The sequence below is a fragment of the Squalius cephalus genome, assembly GCF_949319135.1.
Source record: "Squalius cephalus genome assembly, chromosome: 11".
Taxonomy (NCBI): Eukaryota; Metazoa; Chordata; class Actinopteri; order Cypriniformes; family Leuciscidae; genus Squalius; species Squalius cephalus.
The window spans coordinates 5,111,491-5,139,067 of NC_137132.1; the positions used below are offsets into that span (position 1 = coordinate 5,111,491).

General features: G+C 36.4%; 2 protein-coding genes across 3 annotated transcripts in view; one reads left to right on the forward strand and one right to left on the reverse strand.

The window, feature by feature from the left end:
• LOC307167486 (uncharacterized protein) overlaps positions 1 to 27,577 on the forward strand; it is a 565,869-nt gene that overhangs the window by 331,192 nt on the left and 207,100 nt on the right. The window lies entirely within an intron of this gene.
• Positions 93 to 27,107, reverse strand: LOC307167504 (uncharacterized protein). The gene is made up of 2 exons (XM_079886665.1): positions 26,876 to 27,107; positions 93 to 1,647 (listed from the first exon to the last, which is right to left on the reverse strand). The coding sequence occupies exons 1-2, from the start codon at positions 26,958 to 26,960 to the stop codon at positions 812 to 814; spliced, it is 921 nt and encodes a 306-aa protein (XP_079742791.1). The 5' UTR covers positions 26,961 to 27,107; the 3' UTR covers positions 93 to 811.

A 27,577-nucleotide genomic window follows, 5' to 3' on the forward strand; every position in this document is an offset into this window, starting at 1 on the left:
ATTATACAGAGCCTTTGGATGGCAATTTGTCTTAGGTCAACAATATTCTTTCACAAACCTAATGTGAACGTGAGAAATTTGTCTTTCAAAAAATCTTTAATGTATATATTGAATGAAAGCGAAAACTAAATGACAAGTCAGAGAGTTACAAGTCAAAAACAACTTCCACAAAACTAATGTCACAGAACATGAGTTAATTTCACTATACATTTGCTTTATCTGAATCTCATTGTTTATTTTGAAGTATTGGATCTGTAGATAACTTTTGCTCACAAAATCACACATGAAATGGAACGGTAAAATGGTAATTATTTGTTATTGTACAGAGCTTATAGACCTCTTTAATATTGCAGATATGTAGGTTTTTTTTAATACATCTGTTTATGAAATAAAGTTTTATAACTAAAAAAACAAAAGAAAAAAAAAAACCTCCATATTACTTTTAAAAACTGACATTGAGTGAATTGTTTCATACAGTACACTGACAAATAACTGATAGTTGTTTTTCTTACATTTGTTTCCAGTCTCTTTTAAATTTTGGTATTTCTTTGAGTAAGCGATCAATGAAAGAATAATTAAATAATTTTCTTGTTTTCCAACATATAAAACACAGATATTGTGGCATTTCACAGAAACATTGGTTTATTAGTTAACAATTTACTTTATGTGACTCTCATATGATTTACTTGAAAGTTTGGGATCTGATGAAAACATTTGCTCGCTGTGACACAGAACAATGCTTTTTAATATGATTCACTAGATTATTTGATTGGGTGAAACTCTTCTCACACTGAGTACAGTCGTACGGCTTTTATCCAGTATGAACACGCTTGTGTGATTTTAGAGATCTTGACTGAGTGAAACTCTTGTCACAATATGAGCACTTGTAAGGTTTTTCTCCAGTATGATGTCGCTCATGAAAATTCAGGTTTCCAGAGTGAGTGAAACTCTTGTCACAATATGAGCACTTGTAAGGTCTTTCTCCAGTATGAATTCGCTCATGTAATTCCAGAGATCTTGAGTAACTGAAACTCTTGTCACAATATGAGCACTTGTAAGGTTTTTCTCCAGTATGAATTATTTGGTGCCGTTTCAGATCACCAGATGCAATAAAGCTCTTCCCACAGTCCAAACACACATGATCTCTCATTTCATTATGTCTTTTCTGGTGCAGTTTACAAGTGATCAGCCGTGAAAAGCTCTTTCCACAGAGAGAACACACATAAGGCCTCTCATCTGAATGAACTATCAAGTGTTTTTTTAGATTTGATGACGAAATAAAATCTTTACCACACTGATCACATTTAAATGGCTTTTCTCCAGAGTGAACGTGCAGATGATACTTGAGATCAGTTAAACATGTGAAACTCTTCTCACACTGAGTACATGTATACGGTTTCTCTCCGTGAATCCTTGTGTGTTTGTTAAGGTATCCTTTATTTGTGAAACTCTTTCCACACTGGGGGCATGTATACGGTTTCTCTCCAGTGTGAATTCTTAAGTGTCTGTTAAGGTCTCCTGTCTTTGTGAAACTCTTTCCACACTGAGTGCAGGTGTGCGTCTTTTTGGCTTTTTTTCTTTGAATTTTAAAGTTGCGATGTTCCTCCTCCACTTCATTCAGTTCTTGCTCTTTCACTCTCACCTGGTCTAAAATACACAGAAAAACAGTTAGAATCAGTTCAAGTGAACCCTGATTTAATAGCAGAAAGCAACAGAGATCAGATTCAGATCTTTCGTATGGCAAAGGTTCCCCATACGAAAAAGAAGTGTACTTCAAGTTATTTAAAGAATTATACTTAAGTAATGTTCAAGTATATTTTCAGTATACTTTATTAAGTATTAATGTCAATGTACTAGTAGTATACTTGTAAATGTATTATTTCAATAATGCTTGGGACTAAATTCTTTAAAAAAAAAAGTAAACCAGTGGACTAGCCTACACAAACATTCAGATACTCAGAATTAGGAAAACAGCCTGCTTTCTTTATAAACCATTATTTTCAACATGTAAAATGTGTGAAAACGTGTTTAATAGGCTAGTCAATTAAACGATTAAACAACTTCAAGCCAAGTATACTTAGAATAGTTTTTACACTTAAGTATATCTTGATCAAAAGATTGAGCCCTATAATTGAAATATACTTAGACCTTTCTGTCAGTACCTATGAGTCAAGTATACTTAAGTGCAATGTTAAGTACATAAGTAGACTGAAAGTATATGTTCTTATTTTTAGTTTAAAAGAAGTATACTAATGATGTCACTGACCATTACATGGTAACTTGCATATTACGTACTCCTGTAATATGTCATGCTGCGCCGCGTTATCGATCAGGCAGAACAATCCTTCCATCCACCATAGATAATTTTTCAAATAGCTTATTTGATCTATCTCAGCTGCTCAGTGAACCCAAACAAATAGATGAACTAGAGGAATTAACTAGCACTATGAGCACCATTTTTTCTGGAAAATTGGATATTGTTGCACCCATTAGATTAAAAAAGGTCAGAGAGAAAAGTAAAGCACCATGGTACAACAATACTACGCATGTTCTAAAGAGAGAAACCCGTAGTTTGGAGCGTAGATGGAAGCAAACTAATTTGGAGGTCTTTAGAATCGCGTGGAAAGACAGTATGTCACGTTATAAAAAGGCCCTAAAATCGGCCAGGGCTGAGCACCTCCGCAAACTAATAGAAAACAGCCAAAACAATCCTAGGTTTTTATTTAACACCGTGGCTAGACTAACAAATAAACAGATGTCACCTGAACAAAATATTCCGTTACAGTTTAGTAGCAATGATTTCATGAAGTTCTTCACTGAGAAAATAGAAAACATCAGAACCACAATTGTAAACGTTCAGTCCTCAATCGCGCCTTATAATCCAGCCTCAACTATCACCCCGCAAGAACAATTACAGTGCTTTACAACTATAGAACAAAAAGAGTTAAATAAACTTATCACTTCATCTAAAACAACAACATGCTCATTAGATCCTATACCCACTAAACTACTGAAAGAAGTGTTACCTGTAGTGGAAGAGCCTCTCCTCAATATTATTAACTCATCTTTATCTTTAGGTCATGTTCCAAGAACATTTCAATTGGCAGTTATAAAACCACTCATTAAGAAACCACAATTAGATCATAATAACCTAGCAAATTATTGACCCATTTCAAATCTTCCTTTTATGTCTAAAATACTAGAAAAAGTTGTATCCGCCCAACTGGGCTCTTTCTTGCAAGAAAATGACATCTATGAAAAGTTTCAGTCTGGATTCAGACCGCATCATAGCACTGAAACTGCGCTCGTTAAAATCACAAATGATTTACTATTAGCTTCTGACCAAGGCTGTATCTCAATACTAGTTTTACTTGATCTTAGTGCTGCGTTCGATACTATAGATCACACAATACCCTTAGATCGACTACAAAATTATACTGGTGTTCAAGGACAAGCATTAAGCTGGTTCAGATCATACTTATCTGACTGCTACCATTTTGTCTATTTAAATGGAGAAAAATCGATCATAACTCCAGTAAACTATGGAGTGCCGCAGGGATCTGTGTTAGGCCCTCTGTTATTCTCAATATATATGCTGCCACTTGGAAATATTTTAAGGAAACATGGAATTAGTTTCCATTGTTATGCTGATGACACTCAAATCTATATTTCATCACGGCCAGATGAAAACACTAAATTATCCAAATTGACAGAGTGTGTTAAAGATATAAAAGATTGGATGACGCGCAATTTTCTTTTATTAAATCCAGACAAGACAGAGGTACTAATCATCGGTTCAAAAAAACGCCCACAAAACCTCTCACACTACAACTTTAACATAGTAGGATGTCCTGTTACTTTATCCTCTACAGTAAAAGACCTGGGTGTTATACTAGATTGCAACCTGTCTTTTGAAAATCATATTTCATATGTTACAAGAACAGCCTTTTTCCACCTTAGAAACATTGCTAAGCTACGTAACATGCTATCAGTTTCTGATGCAGAAAAAGTTAGTTCATGCATTCATGACCTCGAGACTAGATTACTGTAATGCTTTATTAGCTGGTTGTCCTGCATCCTCAATAAACAAGCTACAGTTAGTCCAAAATGCTAGAGTTCTAACTAGATCAAGAAAATATGATCATATAACACCAATTTTATCATCACTACATTGGTTGCCTATAAAGTTCCGTATTAATTACAAGGTATTGCTACTGACTTATAAAGCCCTAAACGGCTTAGCTCCAGTCTATTTAACCGATCTTCTATCGCCCTATAATCCATTGCGCTCTTTAAGATCACAAAATCCAAGGCTTTTGGTCATACCTAGAATATCTAGGTCCACCAAAGGAGGGAGAGCATTTTCACATTTGGCTCCAAAACTCTGTAATAGCCGTCCTGATACTGTTCGTTGCTCAGACTCGCTCTCTCAGTTTAAAACTAGATTAAAGACGCATCTCTTCAGCCAGGCATTCATATAATACTTTTAATCTTACAGTTAAATCTGACCTATAGTTCATAAACGCCAGAGGAGAACTGGCCCCCGACTGAGCCTGGATTCTCCCAAGGTTTTTTTTTTCTCCATTAGGTCACCTGATGGAGTTTTTCGGTTCCTTGCCACTGTTGCCTTTGGCTTGCTCAGTTGGGGACATTTGGGGATATTTAATTTAATTAATCAATCAACGATACTATTGATCAGCATTACCAAACGTGGACGTTTTCCACTAGAAACAAACATTGATGTATTGTTTTAATTTAATACTGTGAAGCTGCTTTGATACAATCTATGTTGTGAAAAGCGCTATATAAATAAAGTTGACTTGACTTGTTATAGTTCCCATTATATTTAATTTAACAAGCTGAGACAAACCTTTGAAATCTATTTTAAAATATGTTTCTGCCTCTTATTAGAACTTATTAGAATTAGAACAGTTTTAGAGCATTTATAATACAGAGCCTTTGGATGGCAATTTGTCTTAGGTCAACAATATTCTTTCACAAACCTAATGTGAAAGTGAGAAATGTGTCTATAAAAAAAATCATTAATGTATATAATGAATGAAAGTGAAAGCTAAATGACAAGTCAGAAAGTTACAAGTCAAAAACAACTTCCACAAAACTAATGTCACAGAACACAAGTAAACTAACAGTTTACAGTAAAGTAGCACACTTACTTTATCTGAATCTCATTGTTTATTTGAAGTATTGGATCTGTAGAGAACTTTTGCTCACAAAATCACCCATTGTCAGTGAAATGGTAATTATTTGTTGTTATTGTACAGAGCTTATTGACCTCTTTAATATTGCAGAGATATGTGTAGGTTTTTTAATACATCTGTTTATGAAATAACAGGTTTTATAACTAAACAAACAAAAGATAAAAACATCCTCCATATTAAATTTAAAAACCGATATTGAGTGAATCGTTTCATATATTGACAAATAACTGATAGTTGTTTTTCTTACATTTGTTTCCAGTCTCGTTTAAATTTTGGCATTTCTTTGAGTAAGCGCTCAATCTAAGAATAATTCAATCATTTTCAACATATAAAACACAAATATTGTGGCATTACACAGAAACATTAGTTTAGTAGTTAACTATCTACACATTTACTTTATGTGAATCTCACATAATTTTTTTCAAAGTTTGGGATCTGATGAAAACATTTGCTCACTGTGACACAGAACAACACTTTTTAATATGATTCTCTAGATTCTTTGATCGGGTGAAACTCTTCTCACACTGAGTACAGTAGTACGGCTTCTCTCCAGTATGAACTCGCTCGTGTGATTTCAGGTTTCCAGACTGAATGAAACTCTTGTCACAATATGAGCACTTGTAAGGTTTTTCTCCAGTATGAATTCTTTGGTGCCGTTTCAGATGCTGAGCTCTAGTAAAGCTCTTCCCACAGTCACAACACACATGATCTCTCACTCCATCATGTGTTTTCTGGTGCAGTTTAAAACTGTTCAACCATGAAAAACTCTTTCCACAGAGAGAACACACATAAGGCCTCTCATCTGAATGAACTGTCAGGTGTTTTTTTAGATTTGATGATGAAATAAAATCTTTACCACACTGATCACAGTTAAATGGTTTTTCTCCAGAGTGAACATGCAGATGATACTTGAGATAAGCTAAATTTGTGAAACTCTTCTCACACTGAGTACAGTCGTACGGTTTATGTCCAGTATGAACTCGCTCATGTAATTTAAGAGATCCAGACTGAGAAAAACTCTTTTCACACTGATTGCATGTATACGGTTTCTCTCCAGTGTGAATTCTCATGTGTATTTTAAGGTCTCCTTTCTGTGAGAAATTCTTTCCACACTGAGTGCAGGTGTGCGTCTTTTTGGCTTTTGTTCTTTGAATTGTAAAGTTATGATGTTCCTCCTCCACTTCATTCAGTTCTTGTCTTTGCTCTTTCACTCTCACCTGGTCTAAAATACACAGAAATACAGTTAGAATCAGTTCAAGTGAACCCTGATTTAATATCAGAAAGCTAGAGATCAGGTTTCAGATCGTTCATACCCTAGTAAAAAAAAGTATACTTTATTGTATTTGTAATATATTCCCTGTTTTAATAGTACATTGCAAATATACTAATAAAAAATGTACTATTTTTAAATATACAAAAAGTATATTAGCAGCATACTTTTGACTATTTTCACAATACAATTTTTAACACACTTTAAAATAATTGTAATTTAGTATATTTTCTAAAAAATATATTTTACAAAAATATACTAGAAGTGAAAGTTCTGTTTATTTTTTATAAGTATATTTATTTGCACTTTTCTTAAATATATTTTATGAATATTTTTTAACTATGTGCTGAAAATGATCATTGTAACAATGCATTGAAAGTATACACTGTAAAAACTAAAGGAGCCTCAAATATCCTGTCGGATACTCAAGGACAGGACCGGATTAACCATTAGGGCAACTGGGCACTTGCCCAGGGGCCCATGAGATCTAGGGGGCCCTGACAGGTAGGAAATTCACAGAAATTTAATAAAGTTATCAAACTCTTTTGTCTTCACTGCATAAACTGCATCTACGTGGGTTCACGCAGACTTTCCTCCCTCCCCGCTGAACGCCAGCGATTACTAATTCGTGAAATGCACTCCCGCTGGTTGAGCGCGGTAAAGTTCGTTTCAGGCTCGATATTAGCCGGACATTTGTTCTATAGGGTCGGTAGTCTAACAAAGATATCAATAGCAAGATTAGTTTTAACATTATGTGACCATTGTATATCGACATGATGAAATATTCGTTCAAAATCATTCATGCATTAATGCTGCATAATTATACCTGAGAATGCTTTGACGCGTTTCCACAGCGCACGATGCTTAAGGGAACGTCTGCCAATTCCACCAACTGCGGTAAACGTAGTCTATAACTTGTATTATTTAAAATTACTTTTAACATTTAAAAACAGACGTTTTCAAACCCCAAAGCTTGCAGAAGGTTCCTAATGGCAATACTGACTTAGGCTACAGCTTTCCTGGTAGCCTTGAGTAAATTAACATGTCTAAGAAAATGATTCATAAAACGTATAAATATCAGTTGAGCCTGTTTACTTTCGTCACTGACACAGACGAAAATGAAAAGACTATCAGTCAAAGTTCAGCTTTAGGAGGGGTAGAAATAGGCCAGGATAAGAAGACTGAGAGAATAAGAAATATGAAGATGAGGAGAGAGCAGGTATTGACAAATAATCTAATGACAAGGTTTTAAAGTTAACCTTTTTCTTATAATTTTTTGGCCTTCAAAAGTCCTAAATTGCACATATGTAGGTCAGAGAAATCCAAATTTTCTCGGGGGAGCATGCCCCCCAACCCCCCTAACTACAGGGGGCCTTGAGTCTTGTTGCCCAGGGCACAGGAAATAGTTAATCCGGCCCTGCTCAAGGAACTTAAAAATGTAATTTAAGTGTCTCAGAGCTCTTTCTCCTAGTAGGAGGAGCATTGATATTTAGCACTTTGTATTTAGTTCAGAGGTTCTGGAGTCACCTTTTCATCACCATGAGACCTCGAAGTGCTTTGGGGGAAAATAGAGGAACTTGAATGCGATAAAAGGGTTATTGGAAGATCTTTTAACATTTAAGTGGTTCCTGGAAGATCTCTTATGTTAAAGCCAGCATCTGGAGGAACCCAATGGTTCAGTGAGGCCAGAATAAGATTATTATTATCCTATTATTATTATTATAGGCTACTTAAGTTTGATTCAGTATACATACCCAGGTGAAAAAGACATACTATTAAATGTATTAAAAATGTACTTGAGTGTTTTTAATACATTTAACAGTGCATTTTTAATACATTTAACAGTAGCCTACGTCCTTTTATAGTTTACATTTATTTAGTATAGGCCTATTTTATTGATTAATTTAAACCTTAAACAACAACGCTAAATAATAATAATAATAATAATATTAATAATATGAAGAAGAAAATCCAGGAGGAGAAAAGTGTTATTCTGTCACGAAACTGCTGCTATTCCTCTGCTGTCGCTCGCACTGCTCGCGCGCAGCAAAGCTCAGCTGATCGTCATCGAGTTTGAAAGTAACGGCTCTCCTCATCAAAGCTTCCGCCGTTTGTTCGGCTCTCCGTTACAAGGTTTGTAAACTCGCCAAATAAATATAAATACAGAGTGTACTATATATTCAAACACACACACACACACACATATAAACTAAATGTAGCCTATTATACATTACTACGTTTTTACAGTGTTTACCACTTGTTTATTGCACAATATCTGGTATGAAGGTTTTAGCCGCGATGCTAACTAACGTTACGTTGATCTAATGAACAAATGGAAATTACTGACTTATTGTCTTAGATTGATTTAGTCATTCAATTCAACATATTCTGTACAACTGTGTCTTCAAATTGCTGATATAGCCTAACTAATTTAGCTGATTCCTGTTGTCGTCATTGGCATTTGTTATGAATAACAAAAGCAGGTTAATACAGTTTGGTCTGTTTTTGTTTAACGTTAGCCTAACTTAACGTTACTACAGGTGTCCTCATTCTATCAAATACCATTTTAAAGCCATTTACTGGTCAATAAATATTATGTTGTACAATACAATTTTATGTTGCAGCGAGTAAAGGTGCGGTAACATTTTTGAATTTTGTGAAATTACACAGGCAAAAAAGTCCATTGACCATTGTCAGCAGTGTAGCGACGTAATGTATGAAGCACAGCTCACACAGGAGTCACTTTCAAGCAGCTTTCTGTTAGTCAAATCTAGCAAATTCCAGTGACCAACCTGGTCCCATAGTGACATTTTTGACCACAAACAAAATTGCTGATCATGTGGATTCTTATTGAAATGACTGGAATTCACCAGTGAACATTCACAGAACAACAGATAATTTTACTGCACCTTAATACTGTTTCCGGGTTGAAGCCTCTATTTCCTCTATCTTGTTTCATGAGAATACTCGACAACCATTTTGTAACGGTCACCAGCTGGAGTGCCCTTGAGAGCAACCTAAGCATATTTCACTCACAAACTATATTTCCCAGAACTCACTGCCCAGACTCATCAAAACTCATTATCACATTCACCTGTGTATTGTTATCTTGTTTAGTTCACCCCATATAAGCCTGGTTCACTCTTCACTCACTGCAAAGTTTTGTATGTTGTTGCACTGCACTTCTGAGCGTTTTCCCTGGTTTCATGTCTCTTGGTTTTTGGATTCCTTGCCTGTTCCGTGGATTACTCTCTTGCCTCTGACCCCTGCCTGTTTTGTTTTGTTTGTTTGTTTGTTTTGACTGTCTACTTGTGTTTTGACCCTTTGCCTGTTTATTGGATTTCGTCTTTGGATTGCCCCTTAATAAAGCTGCATTTGGATCCTCAACCTTCGTGTCTCGGAGCAGTCGTAACACATTTATTAACCCTCTGAGGTCGACAAACGCGCGGGCGCGTTTTGCTGGATTTTCTCCACATTGTAGCACTATAAACTTAAATTACTCAGTCATTTATAGTCATACAGAAAAAAGAAATATAAAAAAATAATCTGTGATATTTCTCCTTTTGTATGTGTCCACTTACAATCAAATCAAAACATTGTGCTTTTGTAAAATAAAGAAAATAAACAGGGTGTGTGTTCTGCCTCTCCGTCGCGGTGAACTTTTTTTTCTTGAGCACGTCTATAAACTGAAACAAAACTCAGCGAATACTTGTCACACATTTATGAGCCATATACCTTTATAAACATTTAAGTGTGTACTTTTAAATGATCGGATTCAAACTGAAAACAAATATTCTCTGTTTAAGTAATTTGTATAAAACCAACAAGATGTCCAGCTTCTCAAACGCTTCCTAATTATTTTTAATTCGGCCACGCCCACTCGCGCAAAAGAGATTCACATGCAAATCTCCACATGGAACGCGGACTCGCTCATTACCTCAACAACAAAACACTTCACTTTTCGTCGAGTTTGAAAGACGTGCGAGCTTACATTGGATTTAGGCTACCTCAGAAGAAGAAGAAGAACGCGATATGAAGACAAGAAAGATAAGGTAAGAAATTCTTAGTTTGTTATTGTTGCATAAATGTCACGTTGCAGTTGAACTGTTGCTAGATATATGGGGAATATTATAATATTTAGACCGTGTTTACTGTTACTGTGTTTGTGGATATCTGCTCAAACGTAGATATGTATATGGTAACCATAATGTTTTATATTTGAGCGCGATCGCGTTTGAATGTATCATATTTTTAATAGCGATCGTGTTTGAATGTATTATATTTTTGATAGCGATCGCGTTTGAATGTATCATATTTTTGATAGCGATCGCGTTTGAATGTACTGTATCATATTTTGGATGAAAGCAAAACGCACCAAACGGCTTCATGTTTTTATTATTATCTCATTTCATATCATAACGGATGGAAACATTTGAAGTAACATGATAATCAATATATTTTTCTCTAGCTTAGTTGTTACTGAAATCTTTTGAAAGATTTATACTGCTATAGGTTATTTATTGTTATTATTATTTTATCCGACACTGTGCATATACCTTATGCCTACAAGGCACAACAAACCTGGTGTTCATTATATTATGTTGGAAACATTTGTGTGTGTGTGTGTGTGTGTATTCTGTGAATTTTAAAAAGGAATTTTAAAAAGCAATTTTAACCAGAAAAATCTAATATTTATTTCCAAAATCGTGCAGGCCTTTCTCTTGATATCAGTATGTTCACTTTTTTTTTTCAGGGCCCAGATGCCACAGATGACTTCAACATTCACATGAGTCTCTGTACGTGAACACGGTAAAGTGAAAATCTTGGAAATTAAAGGTATGTACAATGTTTTTAGGAATGGCACAAAGGTCTGTCTTTGAAGTGCTTTTTTGGCATTTGTTGTGTATCTTTGGATTATGTTGTGTTGTAAATAAATCTGTTGTAAAACAATTTAAAAGCCATTCTTTTTTAAATCTCCTCATTTACAGTATTGTGCAAGGTTGCTCAGAATGGCAGGGCCTGATAGCTCCTAATAGGGCCGTTAGGGGAGGTTCTTTGTCTTTCTCGGGTGAGAAAAGCTTACATATTAATGAGCTCCCGCATAAAGCTTTCTAACACAAAACACGTCGTAAAATTTTTAAATCAATATATTGTCTTATCTGAATGAGCAGTCAGGGTGATTTTCACATAGTTTTGAAGCAAATATTCTAGGCTACGTCATACAATTTTCAAAAGTCTTGTGAAGAAATAATCAGTATGGGTTTCATGGCCTTATTTCAGTGAGAATTTTTTTTTGTATTTTCACAAACCACGCATAAATGTCATTATCTCAAAACTACAAACTTTTACATACATGCTGCTGATATATTATTGTAGCAGAGTTTGTGCTGAATACAGTGTAATTAGACTTTAGCCATGAAAATGTCACAAGTAACAGAAATAACCAGAAATGTCAGAGCATGTCAGAACACCTCCAGTGCCCAGAAAACAGCTCAGACCTCAGAGGGTTAACACTGTTGATTCAAGTCACATATTTATTGTAATGACCCTGACAGGTGCATTCAGCTTTGGGGAAGAAAGTATATTTTTACTCAAAAATAATATATTTATGGTAAATTTCTTGTTTGTTTGGAAGACACTCTTAATTAATTTGTAATGTACTTGTAATATAAAAAAGTACGCTTTAATATCACTAATCAAGCATGAAAATACGCATGTACTTAAAGTGTACTAAGTATACTTAAAATTGTCTCAATTTAGCATCAAAAAGTACACTAAATACACTTAAAGTTATACTTTAGTATAATTTAATTATAACTAAAATACACTTAGTACAAAAAATTATCCAAAATAGCACACTTCAAGTTAACTAATTATTAACACACTTGAAGTATACTGACAATTAGTCTGGCTGCAAGTATACTTAGCATACTTTTTTTTCACTAGGGTATGGCAAAAATTTCCCTTACGAAAAAGTATACTTTAAGTTAATTTTATGAATCATACCTAAGTAATGTTCAAGTATATTTAAAAAAAAAAATCGTATTTTTGTCAAAGACTGTCCGGATGGGATTCAGAACGATGATCAAAACAAACATGGAGTAGATCCAGTTCAACAACACCCCAAAGTTTCACAGTCATAAACGCTTACGTGCCATTTACATTTGCGTAAGCAATCCTATATCAGTTGTTTCTGTTTCTTCTTCGCCTGTGTTTATATCCGAAGATGCGTAATAGTCCCCGTACCGTCCAACATTGAAAACATGGATAGCCGGAAAATTCAGTCAACGGCGGGGGAAGATTTTAAGTAAATGCCTGTGTACACTAGCAGTGGACTAGCCTTCACAAACATTCAGATACTCAGAATTAGGGAAATAGCCTGTTTTCTTTATAAACCAATATTTTCAGTGTAAAACTATGTGAAAAAGTATTTAATGCTACTAAATTAAAAGATTAAACAACTTCAAGACAAGTATACTTAGAATACTTAATTATACTTTTAAGTATATTTCGATCAAAAGATTTAGTACAAGTCTTATAGTCCAAATATACTTGACCTTTCTGTCAGTACCTATGAGTCAAGTATACTTAAGTGCAATTTTAAGTACATATTAAGTAGACTGAAAATATATGTTATTATTTTTAGTTTAAAAGAAGTATACTAATAGCACACTTGAATAAACTTCTTTTTCGTAAGGATTGTTCTGTCATTCATTTGACAATATAGTTAAAATGTGTTTGACAACTGCTATATACAAGGTTATGATCATGTAACGACTATGGCTCGATGGGTAAAAATGGACTTTTAATTTATATACTAATTAAAAGTGAAAACACTTTCTAAGTCCCACAGACTTGGCAGACTCTGTAACTGAATCCCTTTTACGACCCACTTCCCCCTTTCCACAGTGTGAGCTTCAAAGACATTCTTTGAAATGTTACACACACACACACACACACACAAAACACACTCGTGGACTTTGAAACAGACATTCCCACACAGAACAAGTCACTAAATGTTGATATGTATTCCTATGTTTCTTTAAAGTGTCATCGTTTGCCATTACGGAAACACTGACAATTTTATTGTACGTTTAATCAAGCTTTATTTGTGTGTAATGATGCATATGAACGTAACGTTATGTGTGTCCAAAATCTACCTGTAATTCTTGGTATCTGTCTGACCGTCCTGTTTTAATTCGATCAGTCCCACCTAAGTTATATAAGTAACATCTTTAGTTCAGTATGTATAATCTTAAGAGGAAATATGAATTATTTCGTTCAGGAGACATATGGTGAAAGGAGGCGTTTTCTTCACACAAAGAGAATTTTCCCGCCTCAGAACCGAAAGATTTCATTGGGTACCGTCATCAAACAGGGCGTTACCCCGCGCTGCTTTAAAAACCACAACACAAGCAGACGTCTCTCTCTCTCTGCTCTCACACGCTCTCACCCTCGTGACTCCGAACTCTGAACTCTGCACTCTCACCCCTCCCTGCTCCATGAGCAGCGGAGCGAGAGAGAGGGGACAGGGCCTTCATCCAAACGCGGATGTAAAAATCCTTTCTTGGCTTGTAACCAAGTTTTCTCGCCCTTCCCGCACCGGGAAGAGACTTCCGTACCTCGGTAATGTTACATTCAGTGAGTTTTTAAGAACTTCACGCGAAACGCAAGCCTACAAATCGATGAGACACGGTCCAGCCAAGATACGCACGTGGTCCCGAAGCCCAGCTTCCCACAGACAAAGGAACAGAATCGCAAGTAACGTATAAAATGATCTCTCTCGAAGCTGCTTTCACAGTTGTCTCTTAAAAGGTTCTGTTTGTGAATTACCATCCTTTCTCCCTCACTTTCTTCCTATTTTCATTCTGATCAAGTCATGTTTATGTTTGTTTGTTTAAACGTTCGTGTGTCTTGTGTAATTTTACGTACGTAGATTAGCCTATATTACTTCCTATATGCATATAATCCTTTGTGTGTCATTTTTGATTAAATAAATCTTTTATACTTTGACTGACTCTGTGTTACAATCCCACCAATGTAATTGTCAATGAAATTGCGATAAGATCTGGCTACTAGCTCTTTATTTTAATGCATAAACCCAGCAATTTGCATCCACGGCCAGGAGAGAATTGTCTGAGGTTTGATAATATAAATATTCCTTCTTAACTGGTATAATCAAAGTATTCGCTGGTCGAATGACTGATGAGAGACCAGTTATAGAATGAAATATTTTTGATAATTAGCAGGTAAGGTAATAGCATATGTGAAATTTATGAATTATGACTATGAGTTATGATTTTAATATTTCCCCAAATTTGAATATTGCTCGAGCTAATATTTCATATATGACCTAATTACGATTGTTACCGATAAACGCTACAATCATTTGAATGTATTTCTCTATTTATCATCCATATACTGCTTATTAATTCACATCTACCAAAGCAGTCAACAATGAAGAATCAAGAATGGACACCAACCTATTTGTTCCTCAGTATCTTCATGTTTTATTCTGGATGGTTCTGGATCCCTCATGTCTTCAATCTCCTCTTTAATAAACTCCATCTTTAACAGTCACACAGATTTCAGCTGCTACTCCTGGAGTTTGTCCTTCTCTTGTAGGATGATGGGAATATTCCCAGTATTTATTGGTGAATTGTTGTGGGAGGGGCTTCACTGCAGGTGTGAACTGTGATCACTGTGTTTTTATCCAATCTGCATTTAAAAAGTACAGGGCCATCATGTTAAACTGCTGCTGAAAAACCTCTTTGTCTCCAAAAGTTCCCTGTTTTCAGCTCATTCATTATGGTGATGTCTGAGATCTTCTGTAAATTGGCACATTAAGCTCATTTGGTGTGAACAGGCTGAAACAAATAACAGCATCTTTACCTATTACTTCAGTTCTTGTCTTTGCTCTTTCACTGCCATCTGGTCTGAAATAAACATATTAAGGAGTTAGAATCAGTTTAAGGAGGATAAATGTTAAATTTCAAGTGAACTCTGATTTAATAACAGAAAACAAGAGATCAGGTATCTGTCTAATATCAGATCTTTCACTTTCTCTCATCTCTTTTGCGCTCACAAAGTGGAAACCGCACTGAGGCACATTCAAATATCAGGACATTTTTGTTGTTGACTAGAGATAAAGTACTAACTTACACTGTTTACTGGCATATCTGCTTTGTCTGAGCAGAAATGTTGATATGCTATACAACCGCATATGGCCCTGTATCTATGGGCCAATGTATACTTGTATAATATCAACAACAGAGTGAAATAACAGCACCACCACGTTAACCGAGATGATGAAAAGCATATTTGTCTCATTCCAGTATAATTTCCGTTTCATTTAATTTCATTTAACAATCCTGGTGAAAAATATATATATATATATGCCAACTATATTTGCAGCCAGACTAATTATCAGTATACCTCAAGTGTGTTAATGATTAGTTAACTTGAAGTGTGTTATTTTGAAACATGTAATTTTGTACTAAGTATATTTTTGTAGTAATTAAATCGTAGTAAAGCGTAACTTTAAGTCTAATTAGTGTACTAAAGTGGAACAACTTTAAGTATACTTAGTAAACTTTAAGTATATGTCTGTTTAGTGATATTAAATTACTCACTGATAATTCAAATAATAATAAATGCGTTCATCAGGAGGTGATTAGATATGCAATGTTGAGAACCCCCTCCTTAAAAGTGAAATGATTTGTGTAAATCATGTGATCAAATACTGTATGGGTCTCAGTTTTCAGTGAAAGGCTCACGACTAGTCAGTTCCACAAACCTGGAAGACTTTATGAAGGTATATAAGCAGAAGAAGGCTTTTTTAGAAAGTATAATTTAAAAGATGAAAAAGTAGTAATAGAATAAATACATGTTGAATAAATTACAGCCATTAATGTTTGCGATTGTGCTGCATTCACTCACAAAAAATAAATGTTTGACATATTTACTGTAGGAAATTTACAAAATATCTTGATGGAAAATCTTTACTTGAATGATTTTTGTCATAAAAGAAAAATATGTGTTGACCCATACAATGTATTGCAACCCGTGCGACTTGTGACTGTTTTTGTGATCCAGGGTCACATATAATCTAACTAGAAGTACTTATTTTTTGGAATCTGATTATGTAAACCAGATTACATGTAGTAATTTATTATACACACTGATCAAGTTAAAGACTAAATTAATCTCTAGATTAGAGCACTAGCCTTAGCTCTTAATTATGGCACATTATTAATTAATATTGTTAATCAATGTTAACATGAATTTTTATATTAGAAACTTATTTAATATTAACACTAAACCTGAGCACATAATGTTAATAAATAGTAGTTAAATACCTCATCTCTCAAACTGGTTCATGTCAAACTCTGTAATATCTCATGCGTGTCCTCAAAATACAGACTGAAGGTATCCAGCATCCAGTGAAAATACTCCACAACTGTCTTGCATTCAAACTCCTACACTGTCATAACAGCCTCTCGATTAATAATATTAACTGATACTTGAACTGGTTCTCAAACTTCAAGTGCTCGTGTCTCTCTTCTTCTTCTGTGGATTGATAGCTTGCATACCAGCTTTTTTAGGTGCATGTCGCCACCTCCTGTGCTGGAATGTGAAGTGATTTCAGTGGACATGATGATTATACTATTCAGTCCCTCCAGGATTTCGCGATTTTTTTGTGTGATTTTTGCGATCAAAATGACTGATTTTGTGGTGGTAATTTCCAGAAATTTGCGAAAAAATTTGCGATTTTTATATTTTATAATTAGGACATCACATTTACAATAATAGTATTATGTCAGATGCACAATAGTCATACATGACACAAATCACAAACAAAATGCATAAAACTTGTTTATTTTGGTCTAATCAAATTCTCATCAAATGAAAAACTTTTGAAACAACCTATGGGCAATTTTTTTTACCTGACCTATGTAAATATTAACAGCAGGTGTAGTAATCAGGCATGTGATTGGCGAAGGACAAAAAAGCAGGAAAATATACTGAAATTCAATCAGGCAATCATACATTTCACAATTTTATACTTATATATGAATGTCAAGAATTCAGAAGTGTGTATATTTATATAGCCTACACTACACTACACAGAAATAACATACAATTAAATTATGCTTATTTTAAATGTATTGTGCAGGCTAGGTATACAAAAATATAGGCTTTTAATAATCTTTCAGTGCGCAAAACCATGAAAATATGAAACGCTTCAAAACAGAGCGCACAAAGCGCGTATGCGCATCGCGGGCGCAGAATGATGTGCTCAAAGCAACATGGAGTCACAGTGTGCAGCGCTGCACAAGTGCGCATTTATAAGTTCACGGCACAAAGCGAAGAAATGTCGAGCGCACAAATCCTAGTGTCTATCTGTCCAACAGTTTATTGATCATTTGTTTCTTCACAGTTTTAAATTCCAGTTATTGTGCGTGTGATACCGAGTCCTTGTGATGTGTGTGATCTAACAGGCACACGGTAGCGCGAGTCGTTTAAAAACAGCAACAAACTCCAACAAAATAAAGTGATTTTATGCAAATACACAGCCTTTTCTCTACAGATCAAGCATTATAATGTGAATATCATATTGGAGAGAGTTTTACCGTGCATGTATGCTGCTGTAACCGGACGAGGCGCGCGCGCTGTTTGAATACTGAATGGAGAATGATTGACAGCCGCAAAGGAGGGAAAACGAGTTTTCGTAAACTTTAATGATGTAAATAGACTTCTGTCCCTCACATTAAGCTATGAAATAGGCTTCAGATGAATTTGTCACCCAAAAAAAAGCGGGAGGCGCCGAAAAGCGCGCTGTTTGCATCCCTGTACTTGGAAAGGAAGGAAAAATGCATCTCTTTGCCATCTGTAACCATGGTGACGTGCCGCCCGGTGTGGCCCTGTTGCACGGGGACGGCGATTGTGGTTTAAATGCGTTTTACATTACAGGCTTCAGTAAATCGAGGAAAAGGAGTTTCCCCTTTCCCCGCAACATCTGTATCCACGTAAAAATGCATTGAAACTTTAATTAAACTAGAGATATTTCAATTGGGTGATTATAATTTAATGTTTTGTGAGGTATTTTTCATTTTTGTGATTATTTTGCGGTTAAATTAGGAATTATGCAGGATCGCAAAAAAATGCGACAATTTGTTGATTTTGCGTTGTATTCAGCGATCGCGGAATCGCGAAAAACTGGAGGGACTGACTATTCTTAAGTCTGCTATTCCTAATGAATAAAACTGCCTTTATAAGTTTACCAGATCCTTGTTTTGTGTTTAATATGTTGCTGATTGTAATTTATTTTGCATCTTATGTTATGTAGTTCTCTTTGTAGTTTATTCCTTTCCTGGACAGAATAACAACACATGATCAACTGTTTCCTTTACTTGGCATAGTTCACATAATCATGTACTGTGTTTTCCTATTATATTTAGTGTAGAATAAAATTTAGTATGGCCCTTACTTAATCTATGTTGAAATTATCTGATATTCTCTATCATTTTACTTTGTCTTACGCTGTTGTATATTATAAAAATGTCTTCCTGTTTTACAGTCATTCCAATTTCCTTGCCATTTCCCATTTCAATCTTCTTTACACAACAAAAAACAGAGCATTCTGGCAAGATCAAGGGACACAAGAAAATTATCTCTCCACACTTACATAAACTGTCCATTATGCCTGGTTCAGATTACACGATTTTAGCCCGATTTTGGCACAATTCGTCTTTCGTAGAGTGTCATGGGGATTCGTAGACGACAACGGGTGTTGGGACGCAAGATTAGATAGTTTCATCTCGTATAGTGTGTCATAGTGGACGAATACGCCGTGTTGCTTCACAACACGATAAAAAGACTAGCATGTTTTTTTTTTTTTTTAAATCAGTCCTCCACAATAGGCTCTGTCAAGAGTGTGTGTGTGTGTGTGTGTGTGTGTGCGAGAGAGAGTGTGTGAGTGAATGAGTGAGTGAGTGAGTGCGTTTGTGTGAGTGAATGAGCGAGAGTGAGTGTGAATGTGTGTGAGTGAGACAGGGCCGGATTAACAATTTCCTGTGCCCTGGGCAACAAGACTCAAGGCCCCCTGTAGTTAGGGGGGTTGGGGGGCATGCTCCCCCGACCCCCGAGAAAATTTGGATTTCTCTGACCTACATATGTGCAATTTAGGACTTTTGAAGGCCAAAAAATTATAAGAAATAGGCTAGCTTTAAAACCTTGTCATTAGATTATTTGTCAATACCTGCTCTCTTCTCATCTTCATATTTCTTATTCTCTCAGTATTCTTATCCTGGCCTATTTCTACCCCTCCTAAATATGAACTTTGACTGATAGTCTTTTCATTTTCGTCTGTGTCAGTGACGAAAGTAAACAGGCTCAACTGATATTTAATACGTTTTATGAATCATTTTCTTAGACATGTTAATTTACTCAAGGCTACCAGGAAAGCTGTAGCCTAAGTCAGTATTGTCATTAGGAACCTTCTGCAAGCTTTGGGGTTTGAAAACGTCTGTTTTTAAATGTTAAAAGTAATTTTAAATAATACAAATTATAGACTACGTTTACCGCAGTTGGTGGAATTGGCAGACGTTCCCTTAAGCATCGTGCGCTGTGGAAACGCGTCAAAGCATTCTCAGGTATAATTATGCAGCATTAATGCATGAATGATTTTGAACGAATATTTCATCATGTCGATATACAATGGTCACATAATGTTAAAACTAATCTTGCTATTGATATCTTTGTTAGACTACCGACCCTATAGAACAAATGTCCGGCTAATATCGAGCCTGAAACGAACTTTACCGCGCTCAACCAGCGGGAGTGCATTTCATGAATTAGTAATCGCTGGCGTTCAGCGGGGAGGGAGGAAAGTCTGCGTGAACCCGCGTAGATGCAGTTTATGCAGTGAAGACTGAAAAGAGTTTGATAACTTTATTAAATTTCTGTGAATTTCCTACCTGTTAGGGCCCCCTAGATCTCATGGGCCCCTGGGCAAGTGCCCAGTTGCCCTAATGGTTAATCCGGCCCTGGAGTGAGAGTGTGAGTTAAGTGAGTTTGAGTGAGTGTGTGCGTGTGTATGTGCGAGTGAATGTGTGCATGTGAGATGGTCAGGAAGCAATGTGTAGTCTGACATGTTTCTTGTCCACAACATGACAAGATTTTAGGAGTCAAAATCACGTAATCTGACACAGATTACAGGCTCGCTTCCATAACCTCGAACTCCACGAGGACGCAAACGAGGGCAAGTAATGACAGCCAGCCTAACACAATGACTAATCATATTAGTAACCATTGTAACTCAAGAGGAAAGGAAACATGTGACTGAAGATAAACTAAAAGTCAATGAAAGTGAATTTAACAGAACAGAACTGTGACAACCTCTATAAGTACAACAACACATTCACTCTGAGTATCTAATATTATTTCTCTAAAAGCTACCCCATCTTTAACAAAGGAACCACAACCCCCACCATTTGATCCAATTATATCCCATCTAATCAAGTTAGATGTTTTCATTAGACAGAGGCAGGTTGGTGACGATTCACCAAAGTCTATTCCCAGGCGAGACCATGGCTGGTGAGGATTGGGTACTGGATGGAGCTTGCCTTCAGGTAGATGTCTCTGTGTTTTGGAGATATCCTTGAATGAAGCGTTGGACGGCTTAGGTCATACTTGGCCACCGGTAGCATTCACGGAGAAGCGAGAGGGTTTGCTGGTTACCTGGATGACTGGATCCCAGAGACGGTAGTGGACACCAGTTCATGAGGTGGGAGCTGTGATCTGGTCGTTCAGAGATCACTGAATCGGGCACACGAAGAGGTCTGGAGGGAGAATGGTTTCAGGAGATTGTTTAAATAAGTCTGGAGAGTGCATGCAGGAAAGTGCATTCACTTTGGTGTTCTTGTCACCTGGACAGTAGTTTACTTTAAGGTCGAAGCGTGTGAATAACAAAGCCCTCCTGGCTTGACAAAGATGGCATACATTCAGAAGTGAAGGGAGAGGCAATCAGGCTAAAGTTGGCGATGAATTTCCTGTAGAGATTTGCAGATCATTGCAGCTCTTTGATGGTTGTGGCCAGTTTCTGACAGCATGGACCTTCCCCTGGTACACCTGGATGCACATTCATCAATGATGAAACCCAGGAAGTGGACGGATGGGCGGTGAAACTTGCATTTCTCCTGATTCTGGTAGAGTTGGTTGTGTCTAAGACATTGAAGGACCTGTGCAACATGCTTGTGAGGTTCAGTCAGGTTTCTGAAGTAAATAAGAATATTAACCCTCTGGGGTCTGGGGTGTTTATGGGGGCCTTGAGATGTTCTGACATGCCCTGACATTTGTGCTTTTTTCAGTTGCTTATAAACATATTAATGGCAAAAAAAAAATTACACTCTATTTAGCACAAACAGGGCTACCAAAATATGTGAGCCACATGTATGTACATGTTTTCATTTTTGAGAGAATAATGTTTATGCATGGTTATTGAAAAAAATAAAAATTAAAGTTTCTGAAATAATATATTAAAATAAATCAGGTGTCTGAAGATCAAGATCCCAGTCATTCAAAGGTGAAGTGTCTGAACAAAGTAAGATTATTGTCTGATAGGGACAGTGGATCGCTGGTACTTTTTTTCATTATTATTAGTCAAATATGGACACAGAAAAATCTATTTGTTACTCATACTAGATACATATAATAGCTTTATCAGTCATCTTTATCACACAAAAGTAATCAGAATAAATATTGCAACCAGGGCAATACTTCAAAATAATTGAGTGTTTACATATTACGAACAGAGATGTGGCCTGTGGTCAAGTCGTGTCTCTCCTCTTTCAAAAACCTTGCATCGCAAATTAATCAGCAATTGATAAATTCAGGTTTAAATAGCTTTATTGGCATGGTAAAAAAGGCTTTACATTGCCAAAGTTGAATCAGGCAGTGATTGACAGCACTCGTCCTATAGCATCAGTCATTGACTGATACAGAACAGATAGGCTACTGTACAGTACTCTAGCTCAATGTTGTTTGGGGTGGCTGGGGGGAAATATGATCTAATCGAAGCAAATATGATCTAATCGAAGACTGTAACCGAATGTAGATAAACAAGTCATGTAATGATTGGGCTAACAGTTAAATCAAGACAACACAGCTCAGCTGTATAATGTTATGGGCTCTCACTGAGCTCTAAAATGCCTCTCCACCTGAAAAAAAGCCAGTACTGTACACTCTAAAAACTGCTGGGTTGTGTTAACCCAATTTTGGGTCAAATATGGTCTCACCCAACGTTGGGTTAAAAAATGCAATTTAAAAATGGACAAATTGCATTTTGGACAAAATCAAAAATGGACAAAAATGCAATTTAAAAATGGACAAATTGCATTGGTTACATTAAAAATGTAAACCAACGGCTGGGTTTGTCCATTTTTAAATTGAATTTTTAACCCAACGTTGGGTGAGACCATATTTGACCCAAAATTGGGTTAACACAACCCAGCAGTTTTTAGAGTGTATTATAAATAGTATTAGTATAGTATTAAAAAAAAAAAATCAGACTTAACTGTTACCACAAGTAGGCTAACGTTATCCAGTATCCTCGTCTGTACTATTCCTTCTATAAGAGATCATCTCAACAATATAGTGTAGCAGCAAATAAATACAGATATAAACTTAATATCACTAAAATTAAATAGAAAGCTGCAATTACAGACGCTCACATCCATACAGAAACACACCACTGACGTCTTCACTTCCAGGTCACGAAGCTATCAATCAAAAGCTCAGTAACCAATGAGAACACACTGTTACTAGCCTCGGAGCCTCGTTACTAGCCACTGTTACTAGCCCCACGAGAGAAATGTGTCAGAACGGCGAACGAAAACTCTGGGAGCGTAAACGAAAACTTCAGAAGCGTAAATGAAAACTCTGGAAGCGCATTTGTAAGTTCAGATCAGCGGTTGAAATATGAGAAATAGTTAGCAAGACATGCAATGTATTAAAAACGAAGTCAAAAAATTTGCCTGCGATTTATTCTTTTTCAGTTTTAGAGATAATTTATTTAGTTTCAATTTATATTTTCATTAGTTTCTTGAAAAGCTACGTTCATTTTTATTGGCACAAGAATAGCTCCATAGCTGTAGACCGTTGTGTAAAAGAAATGGCAATACTGCCTCTCATAAATAACATGAAGACTTCACAAAGCAAGTCTTACAATTAACAGCCTACACGAACACCCATTTGATCGATCTGCAGTGTAAAACAAACAAAATCAAACGAAGATTACAACAGATATGCAAATTAACACATATTTGCTATAGGGGTTGAACTGACTAGTCGATTAGTCGACTAGTCGACCTTAATGCATTGCCGTGACGCTTTAAGCTTGATGTCGACTAGTCGCGTTGATCATGTGACACTATGATTGTCACCATCAAGTGTGTGGAAATACTTCATTAAAAATGAAGCTTGTAAAAATGTCACTTGGAAAGTGAGTCTTTCCTGAAGTACACTCGCAGGGAGTTTGATTGACAGGCGATCTGACCAATCGTAATCCGCCATTTCTGTCCGACAAAGCAGTCAGGAGAGTTAGTAGATTTACGTTGGAGGATTTGAACTTGAATAACGGAGTGTACTGACGTCTTTCCGCAGTTAAAACAACACTCCTTCTTATGTTCATTCATGTTTATTTGATGCTATTAACTAGAAGGAAGAGATGATCAGTTCATGAGCAGCTTTAACTGAGGCTCTACAGCGATCTGTCACGACACATTAAAGAGCCACAAAACGGTATTTATTGTTTAAATTACTTTATAAAATGACCAAATATGAAAGTTGAGACTTTGTTTCATATTAAAAGTAACCTGCTCTGTCCTGTCTGTCAGCACGTCGTCAGTGTCCTCTCTGCTCCGCGATGTATATTTCACTGTGTCGGACATAGCAACAGTAACTAAAGGGGGAGTCGTCTTTGCGAATGGTCAATTAGAAACTTCACTAAACATGATCGAAAAGTAAAAACTGTGAATGAGCAGGACTGTGACAGTGGGCTTACAGCCTATCTTGCATAAATGGCATTGTTATACCAACATAATGCATCACTAAAAAATATTTGCACTAAAACGGGAGTTATTGTTGCATTGTTACCATTAAGTTGCAACATATTATGAACTGTCTGTCATCATCTGTATCATTTTCTGCTAATAAATTGCAAATTGGGGCATGTTGCAAAGCAGTCCCATCTCTTGTGTTTTTATGAATGACGAGTGACTAGTCAACGTCGACTCGACTTTGATGTCATAACAGTCGACTTCAAAAAATCGGAGGTCGTTCAACCGACCTGCACTAGGAACTATACTCTCATTCCTACTTAATAATCAAGAAACTTTGCTGCCGTACCAGAGTCCAGCAGGCGTAATGATATGACGAAGCGCCTGAAAATAGTCCCCAGCTCAGTAGACTATAGGGTCGACTATTTTCAGGCGCTATGTCATATCATTACGCCTGCTGGACGTTCCTGCATTACGCAGGAATGAGAGTATTCCTAGCCATATCAGCCTAGAAAATCACAACTTTACATTTTCTGTCGGTCTTAGTACACGATGTAACTACAGAAGAGTCAAGTTTTAATAGGAAAAATATTGAAACTCTTTGGTCATTTTTTTGAGAGAGATGCTAATGGTCCTGTCCGATTCAATGATCTATGCTAAGCTATGCTAAAAGTGGTACCGCCAGACCCGGAGATCGGCTGAATGGATTCGAAAACGGTAAAACTCAAATGTTTAACTCTGGGGGAGTTGTAAAATGAGCCTATTTCCAAAAAAAAAGTGGAGTATCCCTTTAATAGGGATTCCCCAATAATTGCCACCAGTCTCTCATCAAGAGAGCTCCGGTGTCCCCTTTCCCCCACCCGTGGCAGACATACTCTGGCGATGGAGCGCTAGATGCTTTTTTGCATTGACTTTGATGTCTGACCATTTCTTTTTTATTTCGGCCACGGTCCGAGGTTGTGAGGCTGCGGCATTAACGGCGTCTGCAACCTTTTGCCACTCAAGTGCCTTTTTGGCATTAGTAATGCCCACACTGTGCCCTCCAAACATATAACTCCTCTTTTCCACCTCGCCAACGATAATTTCTACTTCACATTCTTGGTTTTCCTCTCAGGGTTTGCCATGATTTCGCAATCGATGAATATTAACTTGTGGGCGTTTTACTGACTATTTATGGGCAACTATGGGAGTGACATGAAGCTGCAAAAGCTGCGCTAATTTTAGAATTGATTGTGATTTATTAAGGGAAAACTGCGTAGGATGTGCATGTGCACGGTTTTATAAATCCGAATATTTCTGTGCGTACGCACGTCCTATGTTTCATCCGTACGCCACTTCTGACGCAAATCCTACGCAAAGTTTTATAAATGAGGCCCCTGGTGTCCACTACAGAGGCCATAGCATAACATATGAATAAAATATAATTTTTCAAAAATGTTTCTTTACCATTTGTTTCTTATGCTCTAAACAATGTGATGACATGAAAAAAAAAAAAAAACTAAATTAAAAAAAAAAAAAATTCTAGGTCGCAGAATACTTAGAATACTTATTTATCCTTTTAAGTAAATCTCAATCAAGATTGAGTCCTATAGTCAAAATATAGTTAGAACTTTCTGTCAGTATACACTTAAGTGCAATTTTAAGTACATAATTGTCAGAGTTCTGTCACTTCCGTTTGGGTTACATCTTGGGTTGGTGACAGAGCTCTGGCATTCCCGGTTTGTCATGTGTTTCTGTATAGTCTGGGCTGCGTTCAGCCCCGACAAAATGTTGCACAACGTTTTTTAAACAGAAACAGTGATGCGTTGAACACACTGTTCTGATGACGCAAGAGTTGCAACTATGGCAGCTGAGAAGGCCATTCTTTGTGTTCTTTGTGAAGAATTTTCTGAGCCTGATGAAGTCGGTATAAATATGTGTTTAATACCACAAAATACCCCCCCCCCCCCACACACACACACACACAGGGAGTTGTTGTTGTTGTAGTTTTGTTTTATTTTTGATTACTTAATAAAAACCCTTCTTTCCTGTACATGAATCCTCGCTTCACTATTTTTTACCATTCTGTGACAATAATTAGTCTTAAAAAGTATATGCTCTTATTTTTAGTTAAAAAGAAGTATACTAATAGCACACTTGAATAAACTTCCTTTTAAGGATTGTTCTGTCATTCATTTGTTAATATAGTTCAAATGTGTTTGACAACTGCTATATACAAGGTTATGATCATTTAGATGCATTTCTCCATCATTTATCATCCATATACTGCTTATTAATTCACATCCACCAAAGCAGTCAACAATGAAGAATCAAGAATGGACACCAACCTATTTGTTCCTCAGTATCTTCATGTTTTATTCTGGATGGTTCTGGATCTCTCATGTCTTCAATCTCCTCTTTAATAAACTCCATCTTTAACAGTCACACAGATTTCAGCTGCTACTCCTGGAGTTTGTCCTTCTCTTGTAGGATGATGGGAATATTCCCAGTATTTATTGGTGAATTGTTGTGGGAGGGGCTTCACTGCAGGTGTGAACTGTGATCACTGTGTTTTTATCCAATCTGCATTTAAAAAGTACAGGGCCATCATGTTAAACTGCTGATGAAAAGCCAAGAGTTCCCTGTTTTCAGCTCATTCATTATGGTGATGTCTGAGATCTTCTGTAAATTGGCACATTAAGATCATTTTATTGGTGTGAACCCGTTGAAATAAACTACAGCATTGCTACCTTTTATTTCAGTTCTTGTCTTTGCTCTTTAACTTCCATCTGGTCTGAAATAAACATATTAAGAGTCTTCGTTTAGCAGTCACACTCAGTGCCTTCCCGGTCAGAAGTGACTGGACACCTAAAAATGCAATACACCTAACAAACGCAAGCATGCACACACACTGACATCCACACGCACAGACACACACCCATACACACACATACAAATCCACATGCACAGACACACACACACACACAAACACACACGCGCACACACATGTACGCACGCATACATACACGCACAGACACACACACACACAC